Genomic DNA, 24,930 nt, shown 5'->3' on the forward strand with positions numbered 1-24,930 from the left:
GATAATCACTTTATTACCCATTCCCCAGTTTTGCATAACCAACACAGTTATAACAACACACGTTTTACCTCTGTAATTACCTTGTATCTAAGCCTCTGCAAACTGCCCCCTTATTTCAGTTCTTTTGACAGACTTGTATTTTAGCCAATCAGTGCTCATTGTGTGCGTGAGCTCAATGTTATCTATTTGAAACACATGAACTAACACCCTATAGTGGTGAAAACTGACAAAATTCTTTCAGATTAGAGGCGGCCTTCAAGGTCTATGAAATTAGTACATGAACCTCCTAGGTTTAGCTTTCAACTTAGAATACCAAGAGAACAAAGCAAAATTGGTGATAAAAGCAAATTGGGAAGTTGTTTAAAATGAAATGCCCTATTTAAATCATGAAAGTTTTTTTGGACTTGACTGTCCCTTTAATTGCACTAAAGTGGTTAAATTCTAATGACTGCAATTGTGAAAAGCTTTAAAGGACTACTCAATGCAGTAGAATGGCATAATTAACATGCGCACAATAAAAAGACAACAATTTAACACCTACTAAGAATTTCAAATAAGCAGATTTTTTTCTGACAAATTTATATTTTCCTCCCATTTTCTGTCCCCCTGTACCATGTGACAGACATCAGTCAATCTCAGACTAATTATATATATATATATATATATATATATATATATACTCTGTGAGCTTGTGCACATGCTCAGTAGGATCTTGTTTCCTAGAAAGCGTTTATATAAATAGACTGTGCAAAATGTGATAATGGAAGTAAATTGGAAAGTGTATTAAAACTCCATGCTCTATCTGAATCATAAAAGTTCATTTTGACTTGTGTCCCTTTAATGACACAATCAGATCCCCAGTCTGCCATTAGTGAAACACTTTGTCACTTTATAGATCAGATCCTCAGTCTGCCATTAGTGAAACACTTTGTGACTTTATAGATCAGATCCTCAGTCTGCCATTTGTGAAACACTTTGTGACTTTATAGATCAGATCCTCAGTCTGCCATTTGTGAAACACTTTGTCACTTTATAGATCAGATCCCCAGTCTGCCATTAGTGAAACACTTTGTCACTTTATAGATCAGATCCTCAGTCTGCCATTAGTGAAACACTTTGTGACTTTATAGATCAGATCCTCAGTCTGCCATTTGTGAAACACTTTGTGACTTTATAGATCAGATCCTCAGTCTGCCATTTGTGAAACACTTTGTCACTTTATAGATCAGATCCTCAGTCTGCCATTAGTGAAACACTTTGTCACTTTATAGATCAGATCCTCAGTCTGCCATTTGTGAAACACTTTGTGACTTTATAGATCAGATCCTCAGTCTGCCATTTGTGAAACACTTTGTCACTTTATAGATCAGATCCCCAGTCTGCCATTAGTGAAACACTTTGTCACTTTATAGATCAGATCCTCAGTCTGCCATTAGTGAAACACTTTGTGACTTTATAGATCAGATCCTCAGTCTGCCATTTGTGAAACACTTTGTCACTTTATAGATCAGATCCTCAGTCTGCCATTAGTGAAACACTTTGTCACTTTATAGATCAGATCCCCAGTCTGCCATTTGTGAAACACTTTGTCACTTTATAGATCAGATCCTCAGTCTGCCATTAGTGAAACACTTTGTGACTTTATAGATCAGATCCTCAGTCTGCCATTAGTGAAACACTTTGTCACTTTATAGATCAGATCCCCAGTCTGCCATTAGTGAAACACTTTGTCACTTTATAGATCAGATCCTCAGTCTGCCATTAGTGAAACACTTTGTCACTTTATAGATCAGATCCCCAGTCTGCCATTAGTGAAACACTTTGTGACTTTATAGATCAGATCCTCAGTCTGCCATTTGTGAAACACTTTGTCACTTTATAGATCAGATAATCAGTCTGCCATTAGTGAAACACTTTGTCACTTTATAGATCAGATCCTCAGTCTGCCATTAGTGAAACACTTTGTCACTTTATAGATCAGATCCTCAGTCTGCCATTTGTGAAACACTTTGTCACTTTATAGATCAGATCCTCAGTCTGCCATTAGTGAAACACTTTGTCACTTTATAGATCAGATCCCCAGTCTGCCATTAGTGAAACACTTTGTGACTTTATAGATCAGATCCTCAGTCTGCCATTTGTGAAACACTTTGTCACTTTATAGATCAGATCCCCAGTCTGCCATTAGTGAAACACTTTGTCACTTTATAGATCAGATCCTCAGTCTGCCATTTGTGAAACACTTTGTAACTTTATAGATCAGATACTCAGTCTGCCATTAGTGAAACACTTTGTCACTTTATAGATCAGATCCCCAGTCTGCCATTTGTGAAACACTTTGTCACTTTATAGATCAGATCCTTAGTCTGCCATTAGTGAAACACTTTGTCACTTTATTGATCAGATCCTCAGTCTGCCATTTGTGAAACACTTTGTCACTTTATAGATCAGATCCTCAGTCTGCCATTTGTGAAACACTTTGTCACTTTATAGATCAGATCCTCAGTCTGCCATTAGTGAAACACTTTGTCACTTTATAGATCAGATCCTTAGTCTGCCATTTGTGAAACACTTTGTCACTTTATAGATCAGATCCTCAGTCTGCCATTTGTGAAACACTTTGTCACTTTATAGATCAGATCCTCAGTCTGCCATTAGTGAAACACTTTGTCACTTTATAGATCAGATCCCCAGTCTGCCATTAGTGAAACACTTTGTGACTTTATAGATCAGATCCTCAGTCTGCCATTTGTGAAACACTTTGTCACTTTATAGATCAGATCCTCAGTCTGCCATTTGTGAAACACTTTGTGACTTTATAGATCAGATCCTCAGTCTGCCATTAGTGAAACACTTTGTCACTTTATAGATCAGATCCTCAGTCTGCCATTTGTGAAACACTTTGTCACTTTATAGATCAGATCCTCAGTCTGCCATTTGTGAAACACTTTGTGACTTTATAGATCAGATCCTCAGTCTGCCATTAGTGAAACACTTTGTCACTTTATAGATCAGATCCCCAGTCTGCCATTTGTGAAACACTTTGTCACTTTATAGATCAGATCCTCAGTCTGCCATTTGTGAAACACTTTGTCACTTTATAGATCAGATCCTCAGTCTGCCATTAGTGAAACACTTTGTCACTTTATAGATCAGATCCTCAGTCTGCCATTTGTGAAACACTTTGTCACTTTATAGATCAGATCCTCAGTCTGCCATTAGTGAAACACTTTGTCACTTTATAGATCAGATCCTCAGTCTGCCATTAGTGAAACACTTTGTCACTTTATAGATCAGATCCCCAGTCTGCCATTTGTGAAAAACATTCTTGTCACTTTATAGATCAGATCCTCAGTCTGCCATTTGTGAAACACTTTGTCACTTTACTTATCAGATTCCCAGTCTCCCATTGGTGAAAAACGCTCTTGTCACTTTACAGATTAGATCTTAAATCTGACATTAGTGAAACACTTTGTCAATTTACAGATCAGATCCCCAGTGTGCCATTTGTGAAAAAAGCTTGTGTCACTTTACTGATCAGATACTCGTCTGCCATTATTGAAAAACATTGTTGTTACTTTAGAGATCAGATCCTCAGTCTGCCATTTGTGATTAAACGTTCCTATAACTTTACTGATCACATTCCCAGTTTGTCATCAGCGAAAATATTTCTTGTCATTTTAAAGATCAGATCCTCAGTCTGCCATTAGTGAAAAACTCACTTGTCCCTTTAAAGATCAGAATCAGATCTCTGGTCTGAACTTAATTTTTAGTTCTCAAATCAATGTTGTCTCTCAAAACTTGAATTCATTAAAAATGTACATAATTATGCAGCATTTGTAGATGTGGCCTCAAACAGGATAACGCAGACATAAAAGACAAACTGTGATGCTGTTTTCAAAATGTGTCTTAACATAATACATATTTATATATCAGCTCCAATACGTACCTATTAATGCACAAGTCCATGAAGTGTATTAGCATAACTCTGTATATTATGTTGCTTAGAATTCTGTGCACATTTTAGCCTGGTTGTTTAAAATATTCTGAAGATCGTGTATGGAAATCAATGACCAATTTCCTCTACTGAAAGGCTTTTTGGATTTTTTTTAGCTTATCTGAATCTGAAAAGGCTATGAAAAGCTTTTAATTTAAAATCGATGTATCCAATTCAGTAAATGCCTTCCTTATTTAAAAACAAAAATAATATATATATATATATATATATATATATATATATATATATATATATATATATATATATATTTGTTTTTTTGTTTTTCCATAATGTGTTTTTTCTAACTACATACAAAAAATCCTTAAAGGGACATGAAACCCAATTTTTTTCTTTCATGATTTAGAAATGCATGCAATTTTAAACAACTTTCTAATTTACTTCTAGGATCTATTTTGCTCCATTCTCTTGATATCCTTTGCTGAAAAGTATATCTAAATATGCTTAGTAGTTGCTGATTGGCTCACCCATGTGCATTGTTATTTCTTCAGAAAAGGATATCTAAAGAATGAAGCAAATTAGATAATAGAAGTAAATTGGAATGTTGTTTAAAATTGTATTCTCTACCTGAATCATGAAAGAAACATTTTGGGTTTAGTGTCCCTTTAAGACCTACTTATATACTGTAATTATACAACCAAGTGCCAATTCTTACTTTTTCCTCAGTTGTTTTTTTTTCTTACTTTCAATGTTAAGTTACTACCCAAAAATGTTCTTTTGTAATTCAGAAAGAGCATGCAATTTTAAGCAACTTTCTAATTTACTCCTATTATCATTTTTTCTTCGTTCTCTTGCTATCATTATTTGAAAAAGAAGGCATCTAAGCTTTTTTTTGGTTTCAGTACTCTGGACAGCACTTTTTTATTGGTGGATGAATTTATCCACCAATCAGCAAGGACAACCCAGGTTGTTCACCAAAAATGGGCCGGCATATAAACTTACATTCTTGCATTTCAAATAAAGATACCAAGAGAAAGAATAACATTTGATAATAGGAGTAAATTAGAAAGTTGCTTGAAATGTCATGCTCAATCTGAATCATGAAAAAAAAAATTTGGGTACAGTGTCCCTTTAATGTTCTTGTGCATGCTCACTTTATTTTGTATTAATACAAATTGAAATATAAAACTTAAAGCACGCTATAAAATATGTACACAAGCTAAAGCTGAATAAATTTGTGAATGTAATGCACACCTCCCAACAATTCAAAATTCAAAAGCGGGACATCACCAACCCCCTGGGCAAAAGTGTGATATGTGGTAGGCAGGAGCAGGGATACAGAATAACCAACATTTGACAAAAGTTGCAGGGACACTTTACAGGAGAGCAATCAAATAATCCGGTTACAGAATTGGCCATTCCCACATTGTTTCCGTAGCTCTGTCTCAAAACAACTGATGTGCACTATTATTGTATTATATATGCAGAATATTCAGGGCCGTCTTTAATATTGACTGGACCCTGGGCAAAAATTTTCTTGGGCCCCCCACCCCATGCAATTTCGCTCTCCACCCCAACATCCCAAAAAACAACTAAATCAATATCATCCACTGCTGGGCTAATCATTTAAAAAAATGAAATAAATTGCAATATGTGAAACTGTACCTAAGCAGTATTAATAAGTAAATAAATATATAAATTACTCCACTGTGGATGTATTTAATATTCTTTTGAATGTGATTCTGGTGTGAGGTTAGCTGGTTAAAGATATTTAGGGCAGCCAACAGGAGCAAAGCAAGTTAAAGACTGAGGAGGAAGCATGGAGGTGCAGACAAATATAAGTTTACTGACTGGAACAGCAGAACTGCTATGGGAAACTGTAAAATCTGAGACACAGAGAAAGCAAAAACTATAAAAATAAACCTTACATTAATGTGTGAAGTATCAGCATGACACTATACATCAGCCAGAGCAGCACATGTCACTTCTTTGCTAGGGACAAGTTCCCTCTAACCCTGCACTAGACAATGCTGCATGGGGAGGGGCGTGTGTGCACTCACTTATTCTTCCCACTGACACCTTTCTACAAAGCACTGTTCCCCTAACAAACTTCAGTTAGTTGATCTTAGGGCCACAGCAGAAAGAGCAGGGCTAAGTGGACCAGCAGACTGGATGCTGTCTTCCCAAGGCTGCATGGCTACAGTGTGAGATGAGTCACACAGCCTCAAGACTGAAGAGAGCAGTGTATGCAGCTGCACAGATGCTCAAATCCTCATGTGCCTGCCGCTCCAGCTTTCTGCTGCATGCGCCTACAGTCAGCCCTACCCAGAAACAATCCCCACCACCAGAGCAGTTACCTGGTAACAGTGGTAACCCCAGTATGACCTTTTCTGATGCAGTGGGAATGGCTGGATGCCAAGTTAGGGCTTTGCATTCAGTGCTGCACAGTGCTAATCTAAAACAGCATATGGCAATAGCTTGGCATGTCACATGACACCGACACGGTCTGGCACAGTTTTTTTTATTATTTTTTAGTATTATGACTGAATGTGTGTGTTCCCCATGTGACATCAGCAGTCTGGTATGAACCATAAAAAAAAAAAAAAAAAAATTTTTTTTTTTTTAGGACTCTTGGGCCCCTCAACAGAGACTGGGCCCTGGGCAGCTGCCCCTTTTGCCCTGTGTTAAAGACGGTCCTGAGAATATTCACAGATGCTTGTTCATCACATTAGATGTTATGTGAGACTCTAATACCACATCATGCAAACACATTTATACATAAAATTATTAAAGAATAAATACCTGGTTCCTGTCGCAATAAACTTCCTTTCCAAGCCCACACCTTGGGGGAATTTTTTAAAATGTGGGAAAGACTCCTGAAACAATTCTACTTTATGGAACAGCAGGCTAAAATCAGGACTGTATCCGTAAAATAGGGCAATTGTCAAAAATGCTCTAAGTGTCAGTACACACACCAGTCGGATACACACACACAGGAACCCACATACACACCCCATACATACACAGATGCACAAACACATACACACACAAATACACACATCGGATGGCAATGCACATGGCTTTACTGTTGTTAAACTACCATCACACATAAACACTCACATACACACTAGATACACCAATTTATGTGAACCAAGCCTAGATATGGACAGAAAATATAGTGAGGTAAATGAGCAGTGTCTGAGATCGTGTTCTATGCCCTATGCTCAAAGCTGCCGCTAGTAGTAACCGATATCTGGTCAGACAGTCACCCCTGGGCCAGGGATAGCCACTCAGAACCGTGACTCACCTGAGCTCTGCACTGAAAATTGAGACAGAATTTGATCCTACGGCATCGGCAGCATTCAAGGAGCCTGCGATTACTTTAAAGAGACATTATACACTCATTTTTTCTTTGCATAAATATTTTGTAGATCTATTTTAGCCCATAAAGTTTTTTTTTTTTTTAAATGTATAGGTTTTGCTTATTTTTAAATAACATTGCTCTGATTTTCAGACTCCTAACAAAGCCCCAAAGTTTTATGAGAATACCATCAGATACCTACTCCACCTTGCTCCTGTTTGTGTAAAGGGACTTTTCATATGCAAAAGAAGGGGGAGGGGGGAGTGTCTTATTTGCCACTTGCAGTGGGCTTTCCAGCTGCCTTTTCAAAAGACCTAAACTGAGAGCTTCTAAATAACGGAAAGATTACAAGTTTTGCGTTATGAGCTGTGCGGTGCTAACGAGCAGTTTTTTCTCACCACTCACTTACCTGCAGCGCTGGTATTATGGGTTTTTACAAACCCGGCGTTATAAGGCAAGAAGTGAGCGTAGAGCAAAATTGTGCTCCATACCGCACCCCAATACCAGCGCTGCTTAAATCAGCGGTGAGCTGGCCGTACGTGCTCATGCACGATTTCCCCATAGACATCAATGGGGAGAGCCGGCTGAGAAAAAGTCTAACAACTGCCAAAAAGCAGCGTAAAACTCAGTAACGCAGCCCCATTGATTCCTATGGGGAAACACATTTTATGTTTACACCTAACACCCTAACATGAAACCTGAGTCTAAACACCCCTAATCTTACACTTATTAACCCCTAATCTGCCGCCCCCGACATTGCTGACACCAGCATTATACTTATTAACCCCTAATCTGCAGCTCCGGACACCGCCGCCACCTACATTATATTTATTCACCCCTAATCTGCTGCCCCCAACATCGCTGACACCTACATTATATTTATTAACCCCTAATCTGCAGCCCCCAATGTTGCCGCAACCTACCTACACTTATTAACCCCTAATCTGCCGCCCCCAACGTCGCCGCCACTATATTAAATTTATTAACCCCTAAACCTAAGTCTAACCCTAACCCCCCCTAACTTAAATATAATTTAAATAAATCTAAATAAAATTACTATCATTAACTACATTATTCCTATTTAAAACTAAATACTTACCTGTAAAATAAACCCTAAAATAGCTACAATATAACTAATAGTTACATTGTATCTAGCTTAGGGTTTATTTTTATTTTACAGGCAAGTTTGTATTTATTTTAACTAGGTAGAATAGTTATTAAATAGTTATTAACTATTTAATAACTATTTAGCTAAAATAAATACAAATTTACCTGTAAAATAAAACCTAACCTAATAGTTACCTAAATTAAATACAATTAAATAAATTAAATTAGCTAAATCACAAAAAAACCCACAAAATTACAGAAAATAAAAACAAATTACAGATCTTTAAACTAATTACATCTAATCTAATAGCCCTATCAAAATAAAAAAGCCCCACCAAAACAAAAAAAAACCCTAGCCTAAACTAAACTACCAATAGCCCTTAAAGGGGCCTTTTGCGGGGCGTTGCCCCAAAGAAATCAGCTCTTTTTCCTGTAAAAAAAAATACAAACACCCCCCAACAGTAAAACCCACCACCCACACAACCAACCCCCCAAATAAAATACTAACAAAAAAAACCTAAGCTCCCCATTGCCCTGAAAAGGGCATTTGGATGGGCATTGCCCTTAAAAGGTCATTTAGCTCTATTGCAGGCCCAAAGCCCTAAACTAAAAAATAAACCCACCCAATACACCCTTAAAAAAATCCTAACACTAACCCCCGAAGATTCACTTACCGGGTGAAGTCTTCATCCAAGCGGCAAGATGTCCTCAACAAAGCTGGCAGAAGTGGTCCTCCAGACGGGCAGAAGTGGTCCTCCAGACAGGCAGAATTCTTCATCCAGACGGCATCTTCTATCTTCATCCTTCCGGCACTGAACGGGTCCATCTTCAAGACATCTGACGCGGAGCATCATCTTCTTCCGACGGACTAACATCGAATGAAGGTACCTTTAAATGACGTCATCCAAGATGGCGTCCCTTAGATTCCGATTGGCTGATAGAATTCTATCAGCCAATCGGAATTAAGGTAGAAAAAAATCCTATTGGCTGATTGGATCCTATTGGCTGATCCAGTCAGCCAATAGGATTTAGCTCGCATTCTATTGGCTGTTCCAATCAGCCAATGGAATGTGAGCTCATTCCTCTTGGCTGATCCAATCAGCCAATAGGATTTTTTCTACCTTAATTCCGGTTGGCTGATAGAATTCTATCAGCCAATCGGAATCTAAGGGATGCCATCTTGGATGACATCATTTAAAGGTACCTTCATTCGCCATTAGTCCGTCGGAAGAAGAGGATGCTCCGCGTCGGATGTCTTGAAGATGGTCCCGCTCCGCGCCGGAAGGATGAAGATAGAAAATGCTGTCTGGATGAAGACTTCTGCCCATCTGGAGGACCACTTCTGCCCGTCTGGAGGACCACTTCTGCCGGCTTCGTTGAGGACATCTTGCCGCTTGGATGAAGACTTCTCCCGGTAAGTGAATCTTCGGGGGTTAGTGTTAGGATTTTTTTAAGGGTGTATTGGGTGAGTTTATTTTTTAGGTTAGGGCTTTGGGCCTGCAATAGAGCTAAATGCCCTTTTAAGGGCAATGCCCATACAAATGCCCTTTTTAAGAGCAATGGGGAGCTTAGGTATTTTTTAGTTAGTATTTTATTTGGGGGGTTGCTTGTGTGGGTGGTGGGTTTAACTGTTGGGGGGGTATTTATATATTTTTTTACATGAAAAATAGCTGATTTCTTTGGGGCAATACCCCGCAAAATGCCCTTTTAAGGGCTATTGGTAGTTTAGTTTAGGCTATGGGTTTTTTTTATTTTGGGGGGCTTTGGGGATTTTTTTTTATTTTGATAGGGCTATTAGATTAGGTGTAATTAGTTTAAAGATCTGTAATTTGTTTTTTATTTTCTGTAATTTAGTGGGGGGGGTTTGTGATTTAGCGAATTTAATTTAATTTAATTTATTTAATTGTATTTAATTTAGGTAAGTTATTTAATTGTAGTGTAGTGTTAGCTGTTACTGTAACTGTTACTGTAACTTAGGTTAGGTTGTACTTTACAGGTAAATTTGTATTTATTTTAGCTAGGTAGTTATTAAATAGTTAATAACTATTTAATAACTATTCTACCTAGTTAAAATAAATACAAACTTTCCTGTAAAATAAAAATAAACCCTAAGCTAGATACAATGTAACTATTAGTTATATTGTAGCTATCTTAGGGTTTATTTTACAGGTAAGTATTTAGTTTTAAATAGGAATAATGTAGTTAATGATAGTAATTTTATTTAGATTTATTTAAATTATATTTAAGTTAGGGGGTGTTAGGGTTAGGGTTAGACTTAGGTTTAGGGGTAAATAAATTTAATATAGTGGTGGTGACGTCAGGGGCGGCAGATTAGGGGTTAATAAGTGTAGGTAGGTTACGGCGATGTTGGGGCAGCAGATTAGGGGTTAATAAATATAATGTAGATGGCGGCGATGTTAGGGGTTAATATTATTTAACTAGTGTTTGCGAGGCGGCAGTGCGGCGGTTTAGGGGTTAATATGTTTATTATAGTGGCAGCGATGTCTAGAGCGGCAGATTAGGGGTTAAAAAATTTATTATAGTGTTTGCGATGTGTGAGGGCCTCGGTTTAGGGGTTAATAGGTAGTTTATGGATGTTACTGTAACACTTTAGTTATGAGTTTTATGCTACAGCGTTGTAGTGTAAAACTCATAACTACTGACTTTAGAATGCGTTACGGATCTTGTCGGTAGAGGCTGTACCGCTCACTTTTTGGCCTTACAGGACAGACTCGTAATACCGGCGCTATGGAAGTCCCATAGAAAAAAGGGTTTACGAAGTTTATGTAAGTCAGATTGCGGTAAGGCCAAACAAGTATGCAGTACACCTATACCTGCAAGACTCGTAATAGCAGCGGTAGTGAAAAAGCAGCGTTAGGACCTGTTAACGCTGCTTTTTTACCTTACCGCAAAACTCGTAATCTAGCCGAAAGTTTTTAAACAGTTTTATACTGGATTTTTATATCAGTATCTGCATATATAGTAGTGTCTATTACATGCAGCTATATGAAAATGAGTGTATACTGTCCCTTTAATTGCATGATGCACTTAAATGACACATTGAATTTAAAATAAAGGTAGACTTCATGTTAACTGGTTCTCTCATTCCAGGCCTCCCTTAGAAATCCTTCCCTGCCTTTCAGGAAAAGGATGTTGATTCAAAGTAGATTTCCTTTTTTGAAAATCAAGTCTTTCAATTACTGAAGTATGCAGAAATGTAGTGGCACCGGGAAGATTGCTTGAACTAATAGGGAAAAAAGATCTATTATGCAAGCTAACTTCTAAACAGTACTACTGTTTTCAAAATATTATCCGCCATACTAGATCTTTTTATTGAATTTCCTGCGGGGACTGTCTAACCAAACTTGGCAATCTCTGAGCAATAGGCAATTTCTGAGGGGATGGATTCTTTCCATTTTAAAATGGCTGTAGTCGTCAAAGCTATTTACTTATTTCAGACTTACTACTGGTCTAAAGTGACATTTCTTGTTTACAAAGACAAGGTTTCACTAAGATTCTAAGGCTATGTGAATTGAGTTGGATAACCTATAAACTGTTAAAAAGAAGAAATTAAAGGGACATGAAAACTCCAAATTTTCTTTCATTTCGAGAGCATACAATTCTTAAACATTTTCCAAATTATTTCTATTAACTAATTTACTTTGTTTTCTTGGTATCCTTTTTTTGAAAAGCAGGTAGGTAGAAATAAGAGCATGTCTGGAACAATATATGGCAGCAGTATTGCAAGAACAACATTGTTACACATCTGCAAAAGTTCTAGGGGGCAGCAGTATTTTCTGCCATGCAGTGCTCCAGAAATGTGCATGCTGCCTACCTAGGTATTCTCTTCAACAAACTATACTATGAGAACTATGCAAATTGGATAATAAAAGTTAACTGAAAACTTTTTAAAAATTGTATGCTCTGTCTTGAATCATAAAAGAAAAATGTGGGTTTCATATCCCTTTACAACAAGAATGTAATATACATTCATTATTATTTATTTATTTTGATCTTTTTACAAACTCCTCCTTCATTATTTTGACTAATGATTCATTCATTTGCAGTCTGATTTTTATACCAATTTTTGCATGTCTGGATGTATCATTTTTAGCAGCAGACTAGATGAACTTTTATAACAATGGGCCCCTGCGTAGGGATGGGCAAATGTGTTTATATTCGAATTCGAATGTTAAAACGAATGTTATTGTAGAAATTTGATTTACATAATAGAATGTTGATAAGAACGATCGATTTTCGAATGTTATTTACAGTTTTCAAATGTCACATTCGAATTCGAATGGCACTTTCGAATTTCGAATATTACATTTATAAAACACAATTGTAAACTAGAAATACATTTGTATCGAATATCACATTCGAATTTGAATATTACATTTATAAAACACAGTATTAGACTAGAAATACTATTTCGAATTCGAATGTCACATTCAAATCGAATATCACATTCAAATTGAATATCACATTCGAATTGAATATCACATTCAAATTGAATATCACATTTATTAAACACAGTTGTAAACTAGAAATACTATTTCGAATTCGAATGTCACATTCGAATTCGAATGTCACATTCAAATTCGAATATTACATTTAAAACACAGTATTAGACTAGAAATACTATTTCAAATTCGAATGTGACATTCAAATGTAGCATTCAAATTCGAATATTACATTTATTAAATACAGTTATAGACGAGAAATACTATTTCGAATTTGAATGCCACATTCAAATTCAAATATTACATTTCGAAATTGAATGAATACATAGCTAAACATTCTATTATTCTAACTAATATTTTCGAATTTTATTGAAAAATTTGAAAATGAAAATTCGAAAATAGAATGTTAGAATGTTATATAAACATTCGAAATTCGATTCGAACGAAATAACGAATGTATAAAAATTTGATTTCAATTTCAAATTTTTACCCCTGAGTACCCTATAGTTATGAGTGACTGTGATGTACATCCAGTACCATATTTTGATGCACAAATACCTTCTTTAAAACAAAGGTTTTAGTTATTTTCTTTGCTAGCAACAGTTTTATATTTTTATAAAAAGTCTCAATTTACAAATGAACCTGAGATTGCATAGTCACCTGAACCCTATGCAGAACACACACAACTTCCTCTATATCATGCCTGGTGCTGCTTACAGAACGCTTAAAGGGACAGTATACACTCATTTTCATATAACTGCATGTAAAAGAAACTACTATAAAGAATAAGATGCACAGATACGGATATAAAAATCCAGTATAAAACTGTTTAAAAACTTACTTAGAAGCTGTCGATTTAGCTCTGTTGAAAAGGTAGCTGGAAAGCCCACTGCAAGTGGGAAATAAGATACTCCCCCCCCCCTCCCCCTTCTTTTGCATATGAAAATACCCTTTACACAAACAGGAGCAAGCTGGAGAAGGTAGCTGACGGTATTCACATAAAACTTTGGGGCTTGGTTAGGAGTCTGGATATCAGAGCAATGTTATTTAAAAATAAGCAAAACTATACATTTATTTAAAAAAAAAACTTTATGGGCTATATAAATAGATCATCTACAAAACATTTATGCAAAGAAAAAATGAGTGTATAATGTCCCTTTAACTCCTTATTCCCCTTGACCCTGCTAAAAGGTTATCACAACTTTCTCCAATAATATCCTGGAAATTTTGGGAGGTATGTTTTATGAACATGGATATCGGGGGGGGGGGGGGGATCTAGAAATAGGCTTTGCATTAGAAATCAATGATTACTTATACAACAACATGTGATTCAGGTCAGCCCACTGCACTTTGTGAAAATTCAGTTTGCATTGAAGCATAAAAAAATGATTGATTGGTAATTCACTTATCTGCCTATCATGTCGGATACAATGTCAGATATTCAACCTCTAATTATCCACTGTATTCAGTTGTTTGTTAACACAGGCTAGTGAGCACTGTCAAGATAGTTTACATCGCCCTAGTGTAGAGGAGATACGGATTGAGGGCTAGTGTCGTAGCCTTTCGACTCCCTTCCCCTGTGGTCGATGGGTGCGGAGGAGAATGGTTTTGTTTTTCTCCCAAACCAAAGGGAAACTAAAAGAGATATCTCATGGTCTTGTTATTTTGTTAAAATTTGTTCTAATGGTTTGTTTAATTGTTTTGTTTATGGAATTGGAAAAAGTTAAAACTGTAATGTGGAATTAGGTATTCACATGGACTCTTCTCAAGCATTAACCAACTAAGTTTCTGAAATGGACTAAAGGTGAACATCCTCATGTTGACATATCAGACTTTGGAGATTATCTCATGTCAGTGGACTTATGCATATATAATTTCAATACCATGTTATCACTGTTCTCACCTATTAAGAGTTATTTGAAACTCTAGCTTATTTGTTTTGCTTTTCCATGTGTTTCCTAATAATAAAAAATAAAAAAAACACAGGCTAGTGAGCTCTTCCAAATAAGCACAAAGTGCAGCAGTAATTGAGCAAACGGAAAGCAAAACAAGTTCTAAAGCATGTGTGCGTGTGTGTCTAGGTATGTATATGTGTGTATATGTGTGTATATTTGTGTGTGTGTGTGTGTGTGTATATATGTATGTATATGTGTTTATATGTGTGTGTGTATAGTTGTGTGTGTAGGTGTGCATATCTAGTTGTGTATTGTTCCGCATATAGGCAGCACTTTTTTCCCTTGATTTGTAGCTTTAAATGTGCAGTGCGGCCTATATGCGGGGCGCGGCCTATAATCGGGTGCTTATCGGCAAAATTGTACTTGCGCAGTACTGCCGAACTTCCGGTGCACCCTGTGGCCTTATGGGGATTGTAGTAAGATGCAGTAATACTGTGCTGAGCACAGTGTAATTCAGAGAACGGGCTTATACAGCCGAACTTCCGGTGCACCCTGTGGCCTTATGGGGATTGTAGTAAGATGCGGTAATACAGTGCTGAGCACAGTGTAATTCAGAGAACGGGCTTATACAGCCGAACTTCCGGCGCACCCTGTGGCCTTATGGGGATTGTAGTAAGATGCGGTAATACTGTGGTGAGCACAGTGTAATTCAGAGAACGGGTTTATACAGCCGAACTTCCGGTGCACCCTGTGGCCTTATGGGGATTGTCCACCGGATTGGATAGTTCTGCAACGTCTTGCAATAGTTTTGCTACTGATATTGTCAGGTAAGAAAGTGCTTTATTTCCCCATCACATCATACCTGCTAAACCTGCTAATAATGTACCAGTACATACCAAATTGCAGCTTTAATATGTTAAAATAAAAAAAGAAAAGATGCTGTACTCCTTAGTACTGGTAATTTCAAATGTGAAAAAAGCCTTTATTCAGCCATTACAGCTTTAATGACTGCATAAAGGTTTTTTCACATTTTAAATTACTGAGGAGTGCAGCATCTTTCCTTTGTTTTTTTTGCTATACTCTTGGGGAAGTGTAAAAGTATCCCCTGGGAGCTGACACCCTGCATTGGGACTTATTGCTTGCACATTTTGTGTGTTTTCTTTAAAAATTTAATTTTTTCAAAAGGGCACCAAACTTTAAGGGTGCGGCCTATATTCAGGTGCGGCCTATATTCAGGTGCGGCCTATATGCGGCACAATACGGTATATATATATATATATATATATATATATATATATATATATATATATATATATATATATATATATATATATGTGTGTGTGTGTGTGTACATTTGTATGTGTGTGTGTGTATGTGTATATCTAGGTGTGTATATATGTGTGTGTGTCTAGGTGTGTGTATGTGTGTATATGTGGAGCTGGGGGTGTCTAGGTGTGTGTATGTGTGTGTGTGTATGTATGTGTATATATGTGTGTGTGTGTATATATGTGTGTATGTGTATGTATGTGTGTGTGTATAGGTGTATGTGCAGGTGTGCGTATCTAGGTGTGTATGTATATATATATATATATATATATATGTGTGTGTGTGCGCGCATTTGTATGTGTGTGTGTGTATATCTAGGTGTATATATGTGTGTGTGTGTATATGTAGAGCTGGGGTGTAGGGGGTGTCTAGGTGTGTGTATGTGTGTGTATGTATGTGTATATATGTGTGTATGTGTGTGTATGTATGTGTATATGTGTGTATGTGTGTGTATATATGTGTGTATGTATATGTATGTGTGTATGTGTGCTTGTATATATGTGTGTGTATATATATATAAGTGTGTGTGTGTATATGTGTGTATGTATATATGTGTGTGTGTATATATGTGTGTGTGTGTATATATGTGTGTATGTATGTGTGTGTTAGAACAGTAATGAAGCACTTTAAAATAACTATCAAGCAAAAGCTGGATAAACATATAATAACAAATTAAAGGAAATTAATGTTTTGCATAATGAATAGTGTTGTACCAATGGTCATTGTTTAACAGGGAGACATCAAAATGCTATATTGTTGGACAGAGAAAATCATAGGCCTCAGCTTCCCAACTTACTTCTGTTATCAAATTTGTTCTCTTGATATCTTTTATTGAAGAGTAAAACTAGGTAGGCCAGAAGAGTTCAGGAGTGAGCATGTTTTGTTTAGTACTCTATGGCAGCAGTGTTTGGCAACATTATTTGTAGCTTTATTATACAACTAGGCGATAAGCCTGCCCAGAGGGCAGTTTATGGTTAAAAAACTACAAACCCCAAAGCTGATATTACAAAAAATTAAAAATGTAAAATTACAGAAAAAAATAAACAAAGCTATCCAAAATAAAAAATGTAAACCTAAACTAATACCCCTATAAAAATAAAGAATCACCCCACAATAAAAACACCCACTAATCAATAAACTATCAATAGCCCTTAAAAGGGCCTTTTGTAGGGCATTGCCGTAAAGAAAAAAGCTCTTACATGTAAAACCCCCACCAAACCAATAAAAAAAACCCTAAAGGGGCATTTGTATGGGCATTGCCTTTAAAAGGACATTCAGCTCTTTTACTGCCCTTAAATGGGCAATCAGCTCTTTTACAGCCCAAAAAACCCTAATCTAAAAAGGAAAGCCACCCCAAAAAATAAAGACTAAGCCCCAAATAGGTACTCACCAGTCCTGAAGTCCGGAGGAGAAGGTCTTCCAGGCGGCTCCATCATCTTCTATCTTCATTCAGAGCGAAGGTGGTGCGGAGCGGTCTTCCCTGATGCGCCCGGATCGGCTGTCCTCAGCAGCAGTCCTCAGCGGAAGTCTTTAGCAGCGGCGGTCCAAAGCGGCGATCTCCGACGTACACTGAAAATTTAATGCAAGGTACCGCATTCAATTTGGGGTACCTTGCATTCCTATTGGCTGAAATTTTTAAATCGGCCAATAGGATTAGAGCTACTAAAATCCTATTGGCTGTTCAAATAAGATTTCAGTAGCTCTGCATCCAGGTGGATTCTTTTGGCTGCCTTGCACAGCCAACATTCCTTTGAGGATGCATGCGCAACTGGAGACACCGATGGACGCGTTACAAACGCGATTATAGTATAGATGTTGCAAAACACTGCTGCCATAAAGTACTAAAGACACATGCACACTCCTGAGCTCTTATAAGCCTAATTAGTTTTACTCTTCAATAAAAGATACCAAAAAAACTGAACAAATTTTATAACAGAAATAAATTGGAAAGTTGTTTAAAATTGCATGCTCTGAGGCATATTTATCAAGCTCCGAATGGAGCTTGATGCCCCTTGTTTCTGGCCCTTTGTTTCTGATGCCCCTTTATTGGCCGCAAGTCTGCAGGGGGCGGCGTTGTACCAGCAGCTCTTGCGAGCTGCTGGTGCAATGCTGAATACAGCGAGCGTATTGCTCGCCGTATTCAGCGAGGTCTGGCGGACCTGATCCGCAGTGTCGGATCAGGTCCGCCAGACCTTGATAAATATGGGCCTCTGTCTGAATCATGAAAGTTTAATTTTGACTTTACTGTCCCTTTGAATATGTTGCAATTTTTAAAATGCACACGGCAAGTCCACTTATGAGAATTTTTGGGGGTCCCTTCCACAAGGTCTCTTAATATCTCAAACTATGCTCTGTCAATTAAGGGGATTTTATTTTCTGCCTTCTAGGTCCCTTTAAAAGAACAATTCTCACATTCAAAATGTTCTCAATGATCTGTTTTACTTGCCTGGAGGGTATTCAATTGCTTGTACCTTTATCTTTATTTCCTCATTTTAAACAGCTGATTTTGCTAATTGAAGCTCCACCTTTACTGAACATTTCAAGCAGCAGAAGGTAGCAACTTCCCAGTGGGGGTGGGAGGGAGACCAGCCCATTGGAATGGGTGTTTTTACGGCTTTCTGAATACAGTGAACTCTTATCATTATCACTTGCCTAAGTATATTGTCCCTTTAACATTATTTAACTATTATTTTATTGTTGTATTAACTTACTATGGAAACGCTTTCAATATATTCACACCGGTTTAAAAAGAGATATTTTCAGATGAGCCATAGGCAGAAATAAAAAGTGGTCATAACTTTTGTGTTATATAATGCTAAATAAAGTCAACTAGCATGGTTCCTTAAAGGGATATGAAACCCAATTTTTTTTCTTTCATAATTCAGATAGAGCATAAAATTTTAAACACATTTCTAATGTATCTCTATTATCAAATGTTCTTTGTTTTCTTGCTATCTTTCTTTATAAAAGCATGGATAGTACCTCAGGAGCACTATATAGCAGCAGTTATCCATTTGCAATAGCACTAGATAGCAGAACTATTTCCTGCCATGTAGTGCACCAGCCACCTTCCTACTGGTATCTCTTCCTCAAAGAATATCATGGGAGCAAAGCTAATTTGATATATGAAGTAAAATGAAAACATAACCCTTTAATGTTTTATTTGATTATGGTTAACTCACTTCAAATAAAAAATGTAAATTCAATTTATTATTAACAAAACTAATTGTTATCATTGAACATGCTAATTTAAAAAAAATATATATAAAGGCTGTAAAACTAACCACTCAACAATCACCTTTCACAAACCTTAATTTTTGTAACTGGAAATATGAATGCTTATTTGTACTGTGTACAGCAGGGGTGTCCAAACTTTGATCTCCAGAGGTTTTGGAACTACATTTCCCATGATGCTCAGCTAGATAAAATGCTGGCTGAGCATCCTCGGAAATGTAGTTCCAAAACCTCTGGAGAGCAAAATTTGGACACCCCTGGTGTACAGTATTTTTCCAATAATCTCTTGCAGAGCTATGTAGATACCTATGGAGAGAAGGCCTTCAAACAGCAGCATGTAGCATAATTTACAGGTTGTTCTGCTACTAAACTAAGCAACAGATGTTTTAAAAGAAAATTGTGTATCTGTGGAAAGCAGTTTTTCTGTCAACAAATTACAGAAATTCTCTGGTGCATGCTAGTGACATTCCAGTCTATCAGGCTTTCACATTGCTCCTGTCACCTGTCTGGAAGGAGTATCGGAGCTGAACTTCATGCTGAGGAAAGCAGCAAGGGGCACTTGTTCAGTGCAGAAATTATGCTTGTTAGAAAAAAAAACTAATGGCTCTTTATTGCCATTTTTAACTTGGCAACATTTCAAGCAAACAACAACAACTTTGCGTCTGCTGAGCTATCGTTTAAGTGTTGCTACACTTGAGTTGATTAAGCATATCAGGAAAGTAATATGTGACTGTTATAAAATAATAGAGAATTGAAGCATGCAACATCTGTTTGGCAGTACTACAGTTTGCATGATGAAGCCATCATTTAAAAAAAGATTATAATTTTGCATGAATATTTTTGGCTTTCCTCATTTCTTGTTTGATGGGCCAGAAAATATAATTGCATATAAGAAAGTGCATGAGAAAAAAAAACAACTCAAGATACAAAAGAGGGAAATTACTGTTTGCAGTATCCAAAGTGTCACTTAAACAATCAAAATATAATTTAAAAATGGTGCCAGAAATAGGAATCTGTCAGTCAATAAGCAAATCAAGCAGTTCCCTAGCTGTATATTCACACGCAGCGTACATATCTAGGTGGTCAAATGATTTAATTGTGCAATCTACTCCTTGTAATCATGCAGTCTAGATGCTGAAAACTCTAAATGGATTGGTGGGTGAGGTGGCAAACTTTTTTCTTAAAGGGTTTCGTTCACCATAAAAACAGATTTTTTTTTTCCATTCAGAGGGTACTTAACCCCTTAATGACCGAGACGTACCCTGTACGCAGCAACAGGACCGCACTATTATGACCTTCCTTCTGCGGCAGTAATCCTTGAATAGTGCGGTCAAAATAGCAATCCCCATTCAAAGACCAGCGACGTACAGGGTTAAAGAGGTTAAAGACATTTTTAAATATTATACATACAAAAACAGATATACATGTGTTAAATTTATGTATTCATAAACATAAAAGGCTAGATTACTAGTGGAGCACTATCATTTGCACACAAGTGATATAGGGTTTATGTATGTTTCTCTACGCTACAGCTCTTTGCCTGCGTTTTTTTCTGAGACCTCATATCTGGGCCCTCATAACTTTTTTTATGCAATTTTTTTTAATAGTTTTTATTAGTTAGTGTTATTATAAGAATAACTGTACTTTGTAATGTATGTCTGATGTGTTTTGTGACACTTAACCATAGCTCTGAGGTCACGTAAATCGTGATCGCGTTCACGCATTCACATTTAATTTCAACTTGTAATGCAAGCGCTCCTACAGGCGCATGCAAACAGCCGATATAAACTAAATATCGTTCGCTGTTAGCGCACCACTCATAATCTGGCCCTATATGTGCAGGTTTATTGCTTCAAGAGAAATTGGAAAAATAGCATGAAACTAAAAACTATTCTTTCCTACATACTTATTATAAGGTAGCCTCACAACTTGCTTACACTATGAGGTAGATTTATCACTATTTGGATGAACAAGGTTCACATGCAGGGAACCTGTCTACATGTAATCGCAAGCAGCGGGCAGCGTTCGCTGCCTATGTTTATAATTGGACAAGCTGCCTTACTGCTCTAATGCAACCAATTGAGCAAGAGCATGGTTTATAGGGTAGAGTGAATATTTCGCAACATTGAAAATTTAAAACTAATTTTTATACATTCATCCATTCTAATAGAATTTTGAATTTTTATCCAACATTCTAACATTCTAATTTCGAATATTTGTATTCAAATTGTAATTAACATTTGGTAATATTTATTACAACATTTAAATTTTATGTTTATTTTTTAATATAAAATTAAATTTTAAAAAGCTAAATTTGAAATAATGCAAATCCTATTCGATTTTTAATGTTCATTATATATTGAATATACACATTCAAAATTAAAATGTGTGTATTTGAACTATTATGAAAATTTGAAAGCAGCATTCAAATTAGAAAATAACATTCAAATCAGAAAATAACATTCGATTTTCGAATTTTAAAGAAGTTTTGTTTTTATCGATATTCGATTGTGTAAAATGAATAGTCAAAGGAATATTCGTTCTACCATTCGAATTTTGATTTAGCCACATTCGCCCATCCCTAATGGCTTATCAATAAGCCTGGTTGGATAAGTCCGACCATTGCTTTTTAAATTATGGTTGCATAAGCCATTCACAGATTGATAAAGACAGAATAATGACAATATATGTAACATGTGCAAGATATCAAGCTTATTTTTCATGTAATTATGAAAGTATTAATTGTACATCTTTTTGTGATATTTAGGTTTGGTATATATTGAAGGTATATAGTCCTTTACTGACCTTCTTTAAGGTATAGACTATAATCATATATCTACTAACCAGTAATACAATCTGAAATAGTACTGCTTCTCGAATTTAACATTGCACACAAGTAGTCCTTTGCGCTTGCGTGCAACCAAGCCCCCTGCCCACGCACAGCCAATCACGCACAGACAGGAGCTTTCAATCACCCCAGTCTGACCAATGAGATTGAAATTCTCCACCTAAGAGGTGGAGAACAGGGTAAGGAAGCAGCGGTCTAATGACCGCTGCTTGATAAATCCTGGCGGCAGGTTCTCTAGTGAGAACCTGCAGTCAAAGGGAGGAGAAGGGCTTGATAAATCGAGCCCTATGAGTACTTCTTGTCTTTACCTACTATAAAAAGGCACCTCAATAACCAAGGGAACAAAAGATTTATGATAGCTGATATTTTAAAGCTATATACTTGCAGCTTGCCAAACATCACTTTGATTTTGTTACAACAGCATATTGATTTTATTTCTATCAAAACATCTAAAGTTTAAGACAAATGAACAATACACACAGTTATTAAATTAGTTCTTCAATTGTTGTAAAGACCATAATTTCACTCCGTTGATAAGGGAAATGTGGGCTGGTAGTTGAAACTAGTTTATTAAATAGTAAAAATAAAATAAGCAATTAACATGCCAGCAGTATCACTGAATTTAACAGACTCATTATTATGATAATTGGCTAAACCATGAAGCACCTGTTTCTCACTTTGTGTTAGTAGCAGGAGAGAGGTAAAAATGTTGAAATGTAATGAAAATGTGTAGAGTTGTCATTAATAAGATTTTGTTTCTGCAATTCATAATTCACAATAACTCTATGTTAGTATTTTATTACCATTGTGTGCAATGGTCCCATGGTTGCTAATATGTCATTACTTTGCTAAGATGTCAACCAGCCAGTATTTCTGAAGAATAACAAAATAATGGCTCATAACAACTAGAATAGAAATTGCATATATACGCTACATATAACTTTAATTACATTCAAATTCCCCAGTTTATTTGAAATATTCTTTAGAATTTCACAGAATGTTTAACATCATTTTGATATATTATCTTTTTAGAGACAATAAAATGTAAACATTCTGTCTCATGTTCATATTCAAAATAGAGTTAGAACAAAAAGGTAATACTGTAGTGGAATTTGAAAAAAAGCTTATTATTTTTATAAAAGATTAAGAAAAGTAAATAATTTCATCAACTCATATAATTCTCCAGCAATTAAAAAACACATTTTTTTCATATTAAAATATAATTAAAATTAGTTGAATTTCTATTAGTAACTTGAGCTAAATGCAAGTTTGTGCATATTGCATGCTGGGAACGGGGTATTAAAGGGACAACTCAATTGTCCTTCCCAGAATGTGTTCCCCATTACTTGTTATAGCAGCTGCAGCATATAAAATGTATGAGGTATTGCTCATTTATGCTTATTTTTGCAAAATAAATAGCTGGATTTGCTCTTTGAAACCACAGCCCATTAAAATAGGCTGACAGATCAGATCTCGTTATCTTATCACTACTCACATGCTTCCTTTATCTCTGTACAATACTTAGAAAGAACAATTGAAAATGAACATTTTGAACTTCCACCTCCCACTGCAAGTGTAATTTCTTCTGCTGGTTATATTTACATATTGACTCAATAGCCTATACCTAGGTATAGAAACTTTCAGTATCTATAGGGATACTACAGGCTAAATCAGCTATTTCAAATGCCATTATAAGAAGCTAAGAAGCTATTTGTACACAACTTAATACACCTCAGCAGGTAAAATATATAATTGGGAACAAATTAAAGGAGAGAACGTTTTTGGGTAAACTGTCTCTTTTATTGGGTAACAGGGGAAACAAAAATTTGACAGGGACAAGCCTCACCACAATACAGATTAAAGACAAGATTTATTTAGTAGCAGGAGAGAGATAAACATGTTGAAATGTAATGAAAATTTGTAGAGTTGTCATTAATAAGATTTTGTTTCTGCAATTCATAATTTACAACACTCTATGTTAGCAGCCATGGGACCATTGCACACAATACAATACTAATATGTCATTACTTTGCTAAGATGTCAACCAGCTTGTATTTCTGAAGAATAACAATAATGGCTCAGAACAACTAGAGTGAATAACGGTAAACATACAACTGACAACGACAAAACTCCCCACAATTACAGATTTAAAACCGGATTTATTCAGCAACATATATTCTAAATGCAGAAGAAATATATATTGTTTTACTTGTAGACTATAAAGCCTGTATCTCTTATCGTTGTCAATATAGTTCCATAAACAAGATTGCTTATTATTGTAATATAAAATTAGGATCATATTTATACACAAAATAAATTAAACTAACTAATTACAACAATGAATAACGATTTAATGCATTAGTGAGGCAGACACATTGACAAGGATTTCTCCAGGGTACTCCATTTCCTTCAACCAATTAACTGAAAATACCAAGGCACAATGATGTTTACACATAAGCACTGTGGACAGGTAAGAAGCAAGAAAGCTTAGATGCTAATAATCATAATGCAGTCTAGATATCATAACCAGGGTTACTAAATGATATACATAAAAATATGGCACGTACCTAATGCTACTCATACTGCCGGTTTCGGATCCAAGCTTGCATCTCTCCAACTGGCTGGCAACAATTTGACGTTCGGCCTCCAGTTCTCGAGTTAGTCTTTCAAATTGCAGCTCCTAATGCAAACAAACAAACAAAAATATATTTATATAAATTAAATTAGGCCAACTTTGATAA

General features: G+C 36.2%; 1 protein-coding gene across 1 annotated transcript in view; it reads right to left on the reverse strand.

Annotated features, from left to right (window-relative positions):
- Nucleotides 1–24,930, reverse strand: part of CTNND2 (catenin delta 2) — a 1,648,910-nt gene that overhangs the window by 1,200,310 nt on the left and 423,670 nt on the right. The window contains exon 2 of the mRNA XM_053714511.1: nucleotides 24,757–24,869. Within this exon, the coding sequence (XP_053570486.1) occupies nucleotides 24,757–24,869 (113 nt within the window). The remainder of the gene's footprint in view (nucleotides 1–24,756; nucleotides 24,870–24,930) is intronic.

This window comes from Bombina bombina, chromosome 5, assembly GCF_027579735.1.
Source record: "Bombina bombina isolate aBomBom1 chromosome 5, aBomBom1.pri, whole genome shotgun sequence".
Taxonomy (NCBI): Eukaryota; Metazoa; Chordata; class Amphibia; order Anura; family Bombinatoridae; genus Bombina; species Bombina bombina.